Here is a 13,789-nt window from a genome sequence, read left to right as displayed (position 1 = left end):
TTTCTCTCTTTCTTATATATATATATATATATATGCAATGTATATGTATATATATATATATATATATATATGGTAGTTTTCTTTCTCCCTCTATCTATCTCTTTCTTAGCGTATAATGCCAGTTTTCCTCGTCCTCCACTAGAGGCAGCACCAGCAGCAGGCGGCGCACGTTTCGCGATCTCGCGAAATCTAACATGGCGGAGGTCCTCTATTGTCACCTGTTCCCGTCATGCCTCGCTAGCCCTCACGACAAATATTCGAGCTAAGGGCTGAACGACGACGACGACGATGATGATGATGATGTCAACGACGATTAACTTTAATGCACACTGATCACTTCTTTTTTCTTTTTCTTTTTCACCTTTTTCTCTCTCTTCTCTTCTTCTTCTTCTTATTATTATTATTATTTTATTTTATTTTATTTTATTTCATCTTTCTTTCTTTCTTTCTTTCTTTCTTTCTTTCTTTCTTTCTTTATTTTTTAATCATCGATATTAGTTCTTCGATAACATAGGACACTAAGAAAAGAAGAAAGAGAGAGAAAGGGAGAGAGAGAAAGAGAGAGAGAGAGAGGGATAACACACCATACACTAAAATTCACGGTTCGTCGAACAGACCTAATCGTTATGTTTGTTTGTTTGTTTAATTTTTTTTGTTCTTATTGATGTTGTTTAATCCATTAATTTTCTATCGTATTCATTAATATTTTTATAAGTTTGTTTCTCTATCAACACGAAGATAACCGAGGCAAACTTGACTTGCCACTTACAGCTGATCATACGAATCTTCTCTATCGCTTTCCTCGTATCAGACTGAAGTGTTCGCTAGATACGCCACCAGAGTACGCCATGTTCGCGGGCGATCGTGCTGCCATCTGTAACAATTTCATAACCGCGTATTTCAAATATTCTTTCGATGATCGATCCTTCTTTCTAATTCGTTTTATTGCATTTGCGTAATACATTTCTTTCTAATTTTTCTTTTTTTATTTGCAATTTCGTTATTATTTATTCCGCGTGTTTTAAAAGATTATTTTTTTTTTAAATAATTTATATCAGCTAGAGAGTGTTGATTATTAAATGCATTAAATTAATTCATTGAAACAAAAAATAGTATGATCGTTTTTAAAAACTGTTTATTTTCTTATAAACTATTTATTTTTTAATATCACAATTTTAAATAACTTGTACCGGAAATTTCAGCATTTGATTTTATAGAGCGTTGTACGGGAATTCGTTTTATAGAAAAAAAGTAATTGTAATATTTTCAACGTGTTAAAGGAATTCACTTTATACAGAAGTCTACCATATAATGCACTAATAATTGTTATAAAAATATTTCTCTTTTTATTTATGAACAATTTTTTTTTAAATAATATAATAAAAACGGTAACTGTGGAGAAAATTTACACAACAGATAAATATTAACATTGTAACATTACATAAGTCAACTTATTGTGACTATGTTTTATATAATAACAATAATTAAATTTTAAATCTCTTTTGTTTTTAATTAATACTATGTTCGTTATTTATATTCTTACTTTAACGTAAGAGTTTAGTTTTTTGTGAATATTGCATATTTTCCATTTCACTTTCCGAATTGTCTTCAATTTCGATTATATTATTTTTCTTCATTAGTTTAATATTTAACTGAAATAATGAACAAATGATCAAAGAAATTCCACATATAAATTTTCTCTTTTTTTAAATATAAAAATTATACAATATATTGTATAATTATTAGTACTAATTAATTGTAATAATTATATTTTTTTAAATATAATTATATAATATTACATACAATTATACAATTAAAATTAAATAAATATAAAATTAAAAAATTAAACAATTACAATTAAAATTAAAAAATATAAAATTATAAAATTAAAATTAAATACAATTATAGTTACCTTATCTGACATATTAATTATTGGATTCATATATTCGTGTTCCCCAGGTGGCAAAGATTCCATATAATTAAATGAATTCTGAATTCCTTTTTTTTCATCGTAGATAGGATTTTGAAAATGAATACTGTAAAGTAAAAACAGTTTAATTATTATAATAATATCTTCATATTTTACTGATGATCTTATAAATTAATTAATTATAATCTTATTAAACTAGAACAAACCTCATTTCATTATTCCTCCCACGATTTATTCTTGATTGTAGATAATAATAATAAATAGATAAAATGGTAATAGCTGTGACCAAAGAAATGGTTAAGCCAACTATCATTCCTTTATTTTGATTATTATTTATATTGTGTTTCGACAAGCCATATATTTTGGAATTTTCCTTACACAACAAATCATTTCTCATTGTTTGACCATATTGACAAAAACAAGTGTAATCGTGTTCATTCAAAAGACACATGTAAGCACATCTGTGATCTCGACATTTGTTCGGTACTTAAAATAAACAAATAAATCATTAAATTAATTGATTAAGTTTTGGGTGAATATAATTAATACTTTCACAGATGTATATTTTGTTTGTAGATTTATTCTAACAAAAGAAACAATAACGACTTTACATTAATGAACAATGAATATAATAGAAACAAAGTTAAGCATGTAATCAAAGTAGATACAAGCTCAAAAACAAAGTAGTAAAAATAATTCAAAACATTAACAAATCAAAACTTGAATTATCTTAATTTTTACCTAATGGTTGGCTGTTCTCGTGAAAAATAGTAAAATGTTTGGCAACTATTCGAGAAGCAAGAATGTTCGTACAAATGGTCTTGTTTTTTAATTTACATTTTTTGATGTTACCTGTATTGGAATGTAACCAATAAAGATAATCATCGTGCACGTGAACGTCCAGAGGTTCTACCTGTAATTATGTTTGATAAATCAATCATTTATGTAATCGTAAATAAAAAAATGAATAAAAATTGGATAATACCTTTGCTTTTAAAAATATTTGCCTATCAGAACCATCGAATTTGACTGATTCTATGATATTAAATTGCGTGTCGCACCAATACAATCGTGATTTTCTATGATCTATTGTTAGTTTTTGTATAGTTCCGAGGTTTTCAGTAACTATAGCTTTAACGTTTGTACCATTCATACTTGATCTGTATATTTTACTTTTTGGTTCAATTTGAAGTAACCATTCCGTTTGACTCCAGAATAACAACCTGATTGATCATAAAACGAAATTTATTAATTAATTATAATAATATTAATTTAGTATTAATTATTAATTAATTATAATAATATTAATTTAGTATTAATTATTAATAATTTAATAATTAATTATTATTAATTTATTATTAATTAAATATTAATTTATTATTAAATAATTATATACTTGTATTATTTTATTAATTATTATTATTAAGTTATTTCGATTACCCTGTGGTTGGATCAACTTTGATAGATTCTACAGTACTATTTCCATTAATAGTCAGAACTTCTGCACACTTTTCTTCTTCAAAATTGCATGCCTTAACAGAAATATTATTAATAATTATTGACAATGATTTATTTCTAATGATAATTGTTAATCATGTTTATTTACCTTAATATTGTATGGATAGATGTCATTGAAAAAGTAAATATTATTTGTTATCCAATCGTTTGCTATTACTCCGGGTTTTCCAATATCTTTCATTATCATTTTTTCTTTAGTCTTGATATTGATTTTTGTTATAATTCCAAGTATAACTAAAGATTATAAATCATTTATATATATATAATTTTATACAATTACATTTTTATATTTATTATTTTTTATTTATTTTATATATATTTGTTATATTAATTATATAATTAATATAAAATAAAAATATAATTATATAATTTTATTTTATATTATTATAAATATATAATTTTATATTTATTATATTAATTATATTTATATATAATTACAATTATATACTATCATTATTTTTTATTATAATAATAAATAAAAATTATTCATTCTTATACCATTGCTCAAATAAACAGCATTTTCTCTGGCATTAAAGTCGAGACCATAAATTTCAAAATGTGGATCATGGTGAAGTACCTCGTGGTCGTTCAAATTAAACGTAATTTTGCTCACATCGTATCCAGCAACTATTATTATTTGCATTTGCGAGGCTAGAATTAATATAATTCGTTTCATTTATTCAGTACTTTATAAGGGTTACTATATATTTTCCTTTTGTTAAAATACAGACACAAATTATTGGGTTGTAACTAAACATTCTAATACGAAACGACATAAATCTTATTCTTTTCGGATAAAAATAAATAAATTTTAATGAATTCTTTTGTTAAAAATATAGAAAAATATAAAATTAATAATTTTTTATGTTAATGAGTTGTTATTTTTGTTATATTTTAATATAATAATAATAGTAATTTGACAAAAGTATGGAAATTAAAAATCCATAAATTTCTGTATATTTCAAAAAAACTGACTGAATTAAAATTTAAAGTCTAAAAAAGAAAAGAACATATAGTAACCCTAACTTAATGCTATATTTGATAAAAATATATTAAGAAAGGAATTGTTTTAGTTTATTATTTACCAGAAGAAGCTTTGCAAGAAAGTTTATCCTTCTGTAAGACATATCCACTTTCGCAAGAACATTTGAATCCACCGCGTGTATTATGACAAATCTGAGAACATAAATTTAGTTCGCATTCGTTTATGTCTTCGCAACTTACTCCATCGGAAGCTAATTTATATCCAGAATTGCAAGTACAAACAGGACCTAACGGTGTCTTGTTACACTTTTGTTGACAGGGATCATTTAACGTACAAGCTCGCACTGAAAATACAAATATTTATTTACGATGTATTCCTTTTAAATCTTATTATACACAAATGAATTATTAATTATAGTTGATTTAAGATATAGGACGTTTTCCTTTTTTTATTAAATAATTAAACAATTGAAATTTTATCAATATACAGGGTGATAAAAGAAAACGGTTCGATATTTTATGAATTAATTATCAAAAGAAATAAAAAATGTTTAATTAACGTGAGTTTTAACTCATCAACTCTTTCCATGTAAAATACGAACAGCTTCGTCAGAAGATATTTAAAGCTTAAAAAAGGATTAAAATAAAATTTAGCTTACTACATTGTTTCAACTCGTCGCTGCCATCCAAACAATCATTATGGTTATCGCAAACCTTGTAAAAGGGAATACACCTGCCATCATTGCAACGAAACTCTTTACAATTCTTCTCTGAGTCTTTATTAATTATTGATAAACTTTTTCCGTTGCAATACTTTTCATCCGAGTTATCACCGCAATCATTAACTTCATCGCATACCCACTCTTGCGCTATACAAATGTTATTTTCACAAGTGTATTCATTGGCTTGACAATTTGGACAATTATTTTCATCGTCATTGTATAAACAATCTCGTTGACCGTCACATCTATAATAAATTATTATATTAATATATAAAATTATCTAATTATATTTATTTATTGTGAAAATTTCATAAAAAAGCAGAATATTTATAGAATACTACTAAATTGTTTTAAATTACATTTTACTTTTAGGAATACATTTCTTAGTTCTATGGCATTTGAATTCAGTTTTAGCGCAGTTTGTAGGTTTTTTATATTTTTGATAATTTCCATATACATCAATGTCTTCGTAATCATAATCCGTGTAATCATTATTTGTAAACGTAGGATCTTCGAAGTCATAGAAACAATCTTCAGATTCGTCAGAGAAATCACCGCAATCATCGATTTGGTTACAAACCAATGATTGGTCTATGCAATTTTGATTTAAACATTGAAATAAATCATCCTTGCAGTTACCTAAACAATTTTCTTCATCTGACTCATCCTCGCAATCATACTAAAATATTTATATACTATTATATTATTTTGTGTCGATATAAGGAATATTTTGAAAATAAAATTTTATTGATAACTTACTTCACCATCGCAAACCCAACCAAAGGGAATACATGGGCCCTTCGCGCATCTAAATTCTGTCTTAGAACAAACATACGAAGCGCAATTTAATTCGTCGGAATAATCAGGACAATCGTATTTTCCATTGCATACTTGACTTTTTGATATGCAAGAACCCTCGTGACACTGGAAAAGATCTGAAAATATTTTTAAATAATAATAATAATAATAAAATAATAATAATAATATATTTAAATATATAAATTTCAATTTAATTCAATTTTTAATTTGTTTCTTTGTTTATGAAGTTTAGAAATGTTTGCTTTACCTGATCCACATGTAATTAAAGTACAATTTTCCTCATCCGAACGATCCTTGCAATCGTAGCGCGAATTACAACGACTTGTATGGCTTACGCACTCTCCATTTCTACAAACAAATTGATTGTTATTACATAAATTTGTAGAAAAGCAATTCCTGGATTCATCTTCGCCAGTAGGACAATCTACTTTTCCGTCGCATCTGAAATTAATCAAAAAAAATGTTTATTCAAATATTTAACTATGACAAATATTTTCAAAACTCTTGTGAACTTCTTTATGTTTTTTTTTTTCCTTACACTTGTGTTGCTTTTATGCAGATATTGTGTTCTGAACATCTGAATTCATCAAACGTGCAAGACGAATTAATGACTTTATGACACGTTCTTTCATCATTGTTTAACATCATTCCTGGTGGACACGCGCATATCTGAGGTATAAACAGAAAACATTATTCAATTAATATAAAAATACCGAAAGATATATCGAATTAATTATTAGGAATAAGAATTTTTGATAAATTGTTTAAATAAATACAACGAATTATATATTTCATAAAACAATATCAATGAATTATATCATCAAAATGATTAAAGTAAATGTACTTACGAAAGAATTCGAATTCGTTGGTAGACAAACGTGAGAACAACCTCCATTTTCGTTATGACAACCTTGTTTGTTATTACTATAATAAACTGCATGTGTAGCTATTATATGTATCGTTTGATGTCTAATGGGTAATTCTAAAGAAAATACATTTTTTGATCATTTAAAATATATTGATTATTTTATACAGGATGATTCTTAGAACAAATTGCTACTATTTATTAAGTAAAAATAGAAAAAAGATGATAAAAAAAGAAAATTTATACCGTATAATATGCATTCTAATTTCTTATGACCTTATTTTTTTATATAGATGCACCGATGCACCTACCAGGAGTAATTGCATTTTATTTTTTAATGTAAAATCCTACTTGTTTTGTTTTAAATCAATCGATACCTTTGTTTATCGTGAAATGATTTTATGGACAAACATTTTATTCTCATAAAATGTGGAATCTCAGTTCTATGTAGTAACGATATAAAATAATGCAATTGCAACTGGCAGGTGCATCAATGCATTCAGATAAAAAATAAAGTCATAAGAAGTTAGGATGTATTATGTTATATGATTTTTTTCCTCTATTATTTCGTTCTATTTTCATTTGATAAAAAGAGAACGGTAAGCTATCTAAGTTTCAAAAATAATTCTGCGTATAAATTTTCTACACGATACTAACCCAATGGTATCTTCTTCAAAAATTGTAAACCTTTCGTTTTGTGACTCCAAAACAAATGGTTAGATAATCGTTCGGTCCAAAAAATATTCTTTCCAAGTATCGCAAGGCTCATTGGTTCCGATAAACCAGTTCGGTAAATAATCCTATGTTTTCCTACGAAATGTAAACAATTCAAATTCATTTTTTCTCTAATTGAATATATCATCATTATTATTATTATTATTATTAATTTTGTTGTCGTTTACCTTGTATTGAAATACTCTCAATATTACCAGTACCCTGATCAGCCCAAAACAATCTGTTAGTTGTATTATCGTAACACAAAGAAACTTTTTTACCAATTAATCCTTGATCCACCAAAGTTATGTGCGGACCCAATCCATTCATTTGTAATTGAAGTATACGGTATGTATTATTAAAATGAAACACTACATACATTGTTCTGAAATATACATTCTTATCATTTGAATTTGCACGATTAGAATTTGAAATTTCAATTTATACAATAATTTATCTTAATTTGTTAAATAGTTTAATTTAATTTGTTAAATAGTTGGATAAAATGTTTAGCTGAATAAGGGGCATATAATTTTCATAAAAGTTTGTAACTGAGTATTACAAATTTTGGCAATTTTAGATATGTGAATGACATGTGAATGTTCAAAAGTTTTACAAAATTATAGTTGTATACAAAAAATATTATTTTTAATAAAATGATTAAGGTACATAAAATTGATATTCATTCTTGAAACTCTTGAAATTTGTATTTGTTGTAAATAATGCCTCTTAACAATCTTTGACTCTAGATTTGAAATATTATTGATTATATTATTTTCATTTATATCACAAGCAGTCCACTTTGTTACAAGGATTAATATATAATTTGAACAAAATTTGCAAACTTATTTATCCCGAAAACAAAACCTTCTATGAATAAATTGTGTTCTACATTTTTGACTCAGTTTTTCGTGTAAAATTACCTTCTGCTCGTTTGTATCATCAATTATGGGACATTTTATGTAATAAATTAATTAAAAAACGTCAATTTTGAAATAACGTAGAACTACGTTTCCCGTATTCAACTAAACATTTTTAAATGTCTACGTTTCTCGTAGAGAAAGTATTAACATCATTTAAAAAAATAAAAAAATAGTAAAAGATGTAATACCCTTCTTCAGAATCCAAGGAAATATCTTGTGGTTCATCTTGATAGTAAAAGACAGTTCTTCCTTTTGTTCCAAAACTATGAACTTCGATAGTTTTCTGTTCCATATCAGACCAGTATAAATTATTACCAACAAAGTCAAAACCCATGCCACCAAATATTTCGTTTCTTACAGTCATTATATTTTCAAATATATCTTTACTCATGTCGTAACGATAAATGGTTTCCGTTAATTGATCATAGATAAGAATATCATCTAAATTAAAAAAAAAATCAAATGCCAATTTTTTATTATGTCGATAAACATCATTTTTATAACAATTTACCTTTTATACGATCATATGCCAATGCAGTTACATATTTTATCGTTTTGGTCATGCTCATTTTTGGTTTACCCAATAGTTCATGATAGTAATCTATAAAAATATCTTCGCTTGCTAAGACGAGATGTTCTTTCTTTTTAATTACTGAAAATCAATAATAAAAAAAAAACAAAAACAAAAAGTATAAATATTAATTCAAAAGGGAAGAAAAATCAATTATTTTTAATAATTTACCTCTACAAGCATGATTATCAACAGCAAGTTGTGAATCCAATGAACAAGCACAAGTATAATTACTGTTTGAATTTAATAAACAAATTTGCGAGCAAGGATTATCTTTACATGGATTTACAATCTGAATAAAACAAAATTTCATTAAATTTAACAAAACTAAATATATAAACTTATACTTTTTTCCAAAAAAAAAAAGGACAAAGAAGTAGACAAATATTATAAAGAAATAAGTTTGATATACTTTTGGTTTGAGAACGGAATGATAAATGTGAATCCCAAAGGTAATACTCTCAGAACGAATTAGAGTTTCCCGATCTTTTCCAGTGAATTTATTACAAGACATTACGCTCTTTAAAGATCTGTCACTCCAATATAATTTATTGTCATGTATCGCTATAGAAAATGGATTTTTAATCATGTCAGCCAATATTGTCTGAAATATCCAATAGAAATATATTATAAAATAGATTTACTATAAATAAATAATGTAATAATTAATATAAATTCATTTTTTCAACATGTGCGTTAAACGTCGTGCCGGTTCTTAGGAACCGAGCTTAGAGTTTTAATTACAGCCACTAATTACCAACATTCTTATTTCTTTTTATGATTGGCAGATCACCATGGGTTTAATGAAAATACTTAACAGTTAACGTGTTAATTGTATCATTTGTGCAATTGATTTAAATTAAATAAAATACTAACTCTCCTATCTCTACCATCCAAACGTATCGATTCAATTTTCTGCAGTTTTGCATCGACCCAATATAATCTACCATTTGGATCATCGATTGCTAAACCACCCGGCCAATCAATATCATCTTTAACAAATTTAACATGATTGTATCCATCCATCGATGCCATTGCTATATGCGGATTCAAACCCCAATTGGACCAATACATCAAACTGAAAATTACAATATTAACAGATTCTTTTATAATAAATATAAACAAAATTTATTAAAAAGAGAGAGAGAGAGCTTTGTTTAATTTCAAATCAAAGCAAAATATGTAAATTGAAATTTAGAATAAAAATATTACCCTAATTTAGGTGAAACAATTATGGATCTTGGTTTATCAATATTTTTGTTTATTAATACTGTACAATATGTTCCATTTTCATTGCATACTCCGATGTGTTGATATGAACTGTCAGTGAAGTATATATTTCCAGTTATCCAATCGGCTGCTACATCTTCTGGTGTATTCACGCCTAAATTTTAATTAAATCGATAAGATAAATAAGTTTCATTTTACAACTATATTATACTCATTTTGAATATTGTAAAAATATTTGATTTATACGTTTATTTATTATATTTTATTGATAAGACGTATTTTGTTGAATTACCTGCGGTAACGATTGCAGTTTTATTAAATCCAAACTGATCGCTTCTAAATATAGCTGCTTCACCATGATAAATATCAGTCCAATAAATATATTCAGCGTCAATGGCTACTCCGATAGCCTCTTTCAAATTTGTATGTATCGTATAATATATTTTTGAGTCTAAAAAATATCCACGAATTTCTGTCTTCGAGGCCAAGACCATTAATGCTTCGAAATCTACAAAATAAATGAAACATTCTAATTAAATGAAAATAATTTCAGATTGGCATGATACATGTGTAACGATGAGTTGTTTGCAATATCCAGTTGAGAAATTAAATGCTGAGAAAGAACGATACAATTTTAATCATCCCGATGCATTCAATAACAATCATTTTTTTACCATCCTGTATAGATAAAATCAAATAAAATAAACTTATATTGAAATTGAAGCGTAAGAGTAGCACAGGCTTTCGCAAAAAAATTGGTTTGGTCAAAAATTGCAAGTGGTGCGATAGCACTTGTCTCATTTTTTCTAAAAAAAACATTCAACCTACCTTTGGCTTTGCAACTTCTTTTATCTTCTTGCAAATCATAGCCTGGATCGCAGGAACAAGTGTAAGATCCGGCATTATTCATGCAATATTGAGAACAACTTCCAAATATTTCACATTCGTTTATATCTAAAACAATCATATCGATGAATTCATGAATTTTCTTTCATCGTATAATGAAAGTGTACTATTATTATTATTAATAATAAATTTACCTTCGCAGATAGTTTCATTTATTAACTTGTAACCTGTCCAACAAGAACAAAAAGGACCAAGCGGCGTTGCTCTACAATTTTGTTCGCATTCATGAGTTTTCGAACAAAATTCTACATCTACAAATAATAAACAATGTCTTAATAACTAACTAATTAAATAAATAAATAAATAAACGAATATTGTTCGTTAAGAAAGAACAAAAAAAAAAAGGAAAAGAAGAATTGTTCAATAACTTGAATAATTTATTAAAAAAAGAAACAATTTTTAACTGAAATATTGAAAAGTGTAAGAAAACAAAATTTGTATCTTTTAAATAAAATCTTTAAATCAAATTTTTTCAAACGAATAGAAATAATGATAAAATCAATAACACATAATTAAAATAAAATAAGCTTAATTTTAAATTTACGGATAAGTTCGTTCTTTTTTTATCTTTTTGTTATCATTAGACTTACATTCCTGGCACGAAACGTTATCTTCATCTGAATTATCACCGCAATCATCTTTTTCATTGCACGTTAGACTCAATGAAATGCATCGTTGATTTTTACAAAGAAAATGATCTATCTCGTTGGTGCAATCGGCCGGTAGTATATTACCATCACCTAGAAAAATACAAAATTAAAATAAATAAATAAATACATTTCGTTTACACGGTGTTAAAACGTGAAATTCGTTAATTCATGTAATAACTATATCGACTAATTACAAAAAATATGAAATTATACAAAATTATATACTTTAACAATGAAATTCGTTAATTCATGAAATAACTATACCGACTAATTACAAAAAATATGAAATAATACAAAGTTATATACTTTAACAATGAAATTCGTTAATTCATGAAATAACTATACCGACTAATTACAAAAAATATGAAATAATACAAAATTATATACTTTAACAATGAAATAAATAGGATGAATATATAAAAAAAGAAAAAAAGAAGTACTGACCACAATTAATTTCGTCGCTACCATCCGGACAATCTTTCACCCCGTCGCAAACCCATTCGTTTCTTACACAATAGCCGTCTTTGCATAGAAAATTCTTACATTGTTTCTGAATAGGTATTTAAGATAAAAACAAAGGAAGAGAAAGAAATAGTAATACAATTACATGTTTACAGTAAAATAAATAAGATGTAAAAATTGTCTTTTTTTTTTAAAGTTTTAAATTATAATTATTATCGTAATCATAATTTTCGCCCACTTCTTTATAGCAATCGATGTATTCGTCGCTGCTGTCGCTGCAATCGGGCCACATGTCGCAAAATTTCTCGATTGATATACAGGTGTTGTCTTTACAGGTGTACTCGTCCTTGGTACAATTTACCGGCGCTGGTTGAAACTGCGCGGTAATACATGGAAAGAAATAAACAACATTTTAATGGTTTCTATCAATAAATGCATAAGAATAAAATTTAATAATAATAATAATAATAAAGTCATAACAAAAAAATTTCAGTTGCAGATGAAGTTTCAATGAAAAGGGACGAAATGTACAACAAGATGAAAATAACGTTCAAAATGAATTTCTAATCCGTCCAAATTTCTTAAGACACCTATTTTAATAATTTTATTTTTTGGACAAGATAAAAACCAATATTAAATAATAATAATAATAATAATAATAATAATATTGAAATAATTACTTTGAAATCTGTACAATTTTTTTCGTCCGAATGATCACTGCAATCGCTTGTACCGTCACATTCGTATGTATACGGTACACATTCTCCGCTATCGCATTTTAACCAATGTGGCTTCACGCATTGAAATTCTAAATTCAAAATTCAATTAAATTTTCCCATTATAATTAAATATTATATTAAATTATAATTATTCCTAATTATGTATTAACAATTGCGTTATTTTCTTTTCAATATTTTTTTTCAAATCTCACCTTTTGAAATTACTTGTAAAATGGAAATGCAACATAGTATTATACGAAAAAGATGTAACATTATCTGCAAAAAAAAAAATAAAAAAAAAAAGACCATAAGATAATTACACGTATATGAAGATATTATTAAAATATATTACACGCAACACAAGATTTAATATAATAATGAAATAAAATATTTGAGAGAGAAAAAAGAAATGTAAATTGGATTTGACGAGAATCCTAATAAACAATGACCTTCGAACGTTGTAGTTAGAAAAATGGAAACAATACTATATTGTTATGAGATAAATATAGATATTATAGAGAAAGAAAGAGTATATATACGTAAATATATATCTGAAGGTTACGTTGAAATATTCTCATGAAATATTCTATGCTATGAGAAATTATTATAATAAAAAAAAAATATATATATATATATATATATATACAGGGTTTTCAAAAAGGTTGAGATCAAACTTATACTATCTATTATTGAGATCAAAGTTCATATAAATTTACGTTCAAAAATGTTTTATTGGACAGATATAAATATTCATAGATTCACGGACAAAACTCGCG

The 13,789-nt window shown here is 26.0% G+C and overlaps 1 protein-coding gene across 2 annotated transcripts; it reads right to left on the bottom strand.

The window, feature by feature from the left end:
* Positions 1-433: 433 nt before the first annotated feature.
* LOC122514881 (vitellogenin receptor) lies at positions 434-13,301 on the bottom strand. 2 transcript variants are annotated; one of them, XM_043631982.1, is made up of 31 exons: positions 13,226-13,301; positions 12,975-13,102; positions 12,533-12,670; positions 12,277-12,382; positions 11,773-11,922; positions 11,317-11,433; positions 11,105-11,230; positions 10,569-10,784; positions 10,259-10,430; positions 9,923-10,124; positions 9,459-9,650; positions 9,218-9,338; positions 8,987-9,127; positions 8,664-8,916; positions 7,741-7,937; positions 7,496-7,648; positions 6,822-6,955; positions 6,512-6,642; positions 6,221-6,414; positions 5,914-6,089; positions 5,514-5,833; positions 5,092-5,399; positions 4,534-4,776; positions 3,947-4,099; positions 3,537-3,682; positions 3,371-3,462; positions 2,916-3,153; positions 2,672-2,843; positions 2,137-2,416; positions 1,913-2,036; positions 434-874 (listed from the first exon to the last, which is right to left on the bottom strand). In XM_043631982.1, exons 1-31 carry the CDS (start codon positions 13,284-13,286, stop codon positions 791-793), a joined length of 5,268 nt encoding a protein of 1,755 aa, XP_043487917.1. In that variant the 5' UTR covers positions 13,287-13,301; the 3' UTR covers positions 434-790. The 2 variants fall into 2 exon arrangements, with proteins under 2 accessions (XP_043487917.1, XP_043487916.1); XM_043631981.1 differs by lacking the exon at positions 434-874 and adding an exon at positions 1,256-1,652.
* Between the last annotated feature and the right edge of the window lie 488 nt (positions 13,302-13,789).

Source organism: Polistes fuscatus, unplaced genomic scaffold (assembly GCF_010416935.1).
Source record: "Polistes fuscatus isolate 324 unplaced genomic scaffold, CU_Pfus_HIC Scaffold16, whole genome shotgun sequence".
In the NCBI taxonomy this organism is placed as follows: domain Eukaryota; kingdom Metazoa; phylum Arthropoda; class Insecta; order Hymenoptera; family Vespidae; genus Polistes; species Polistes fuscatus.
The sequence above is the reverse complement of the archived record's forward strand: the minus strand, read 5'-3'. Positions and strand labels throughout refer to the sequence as shown.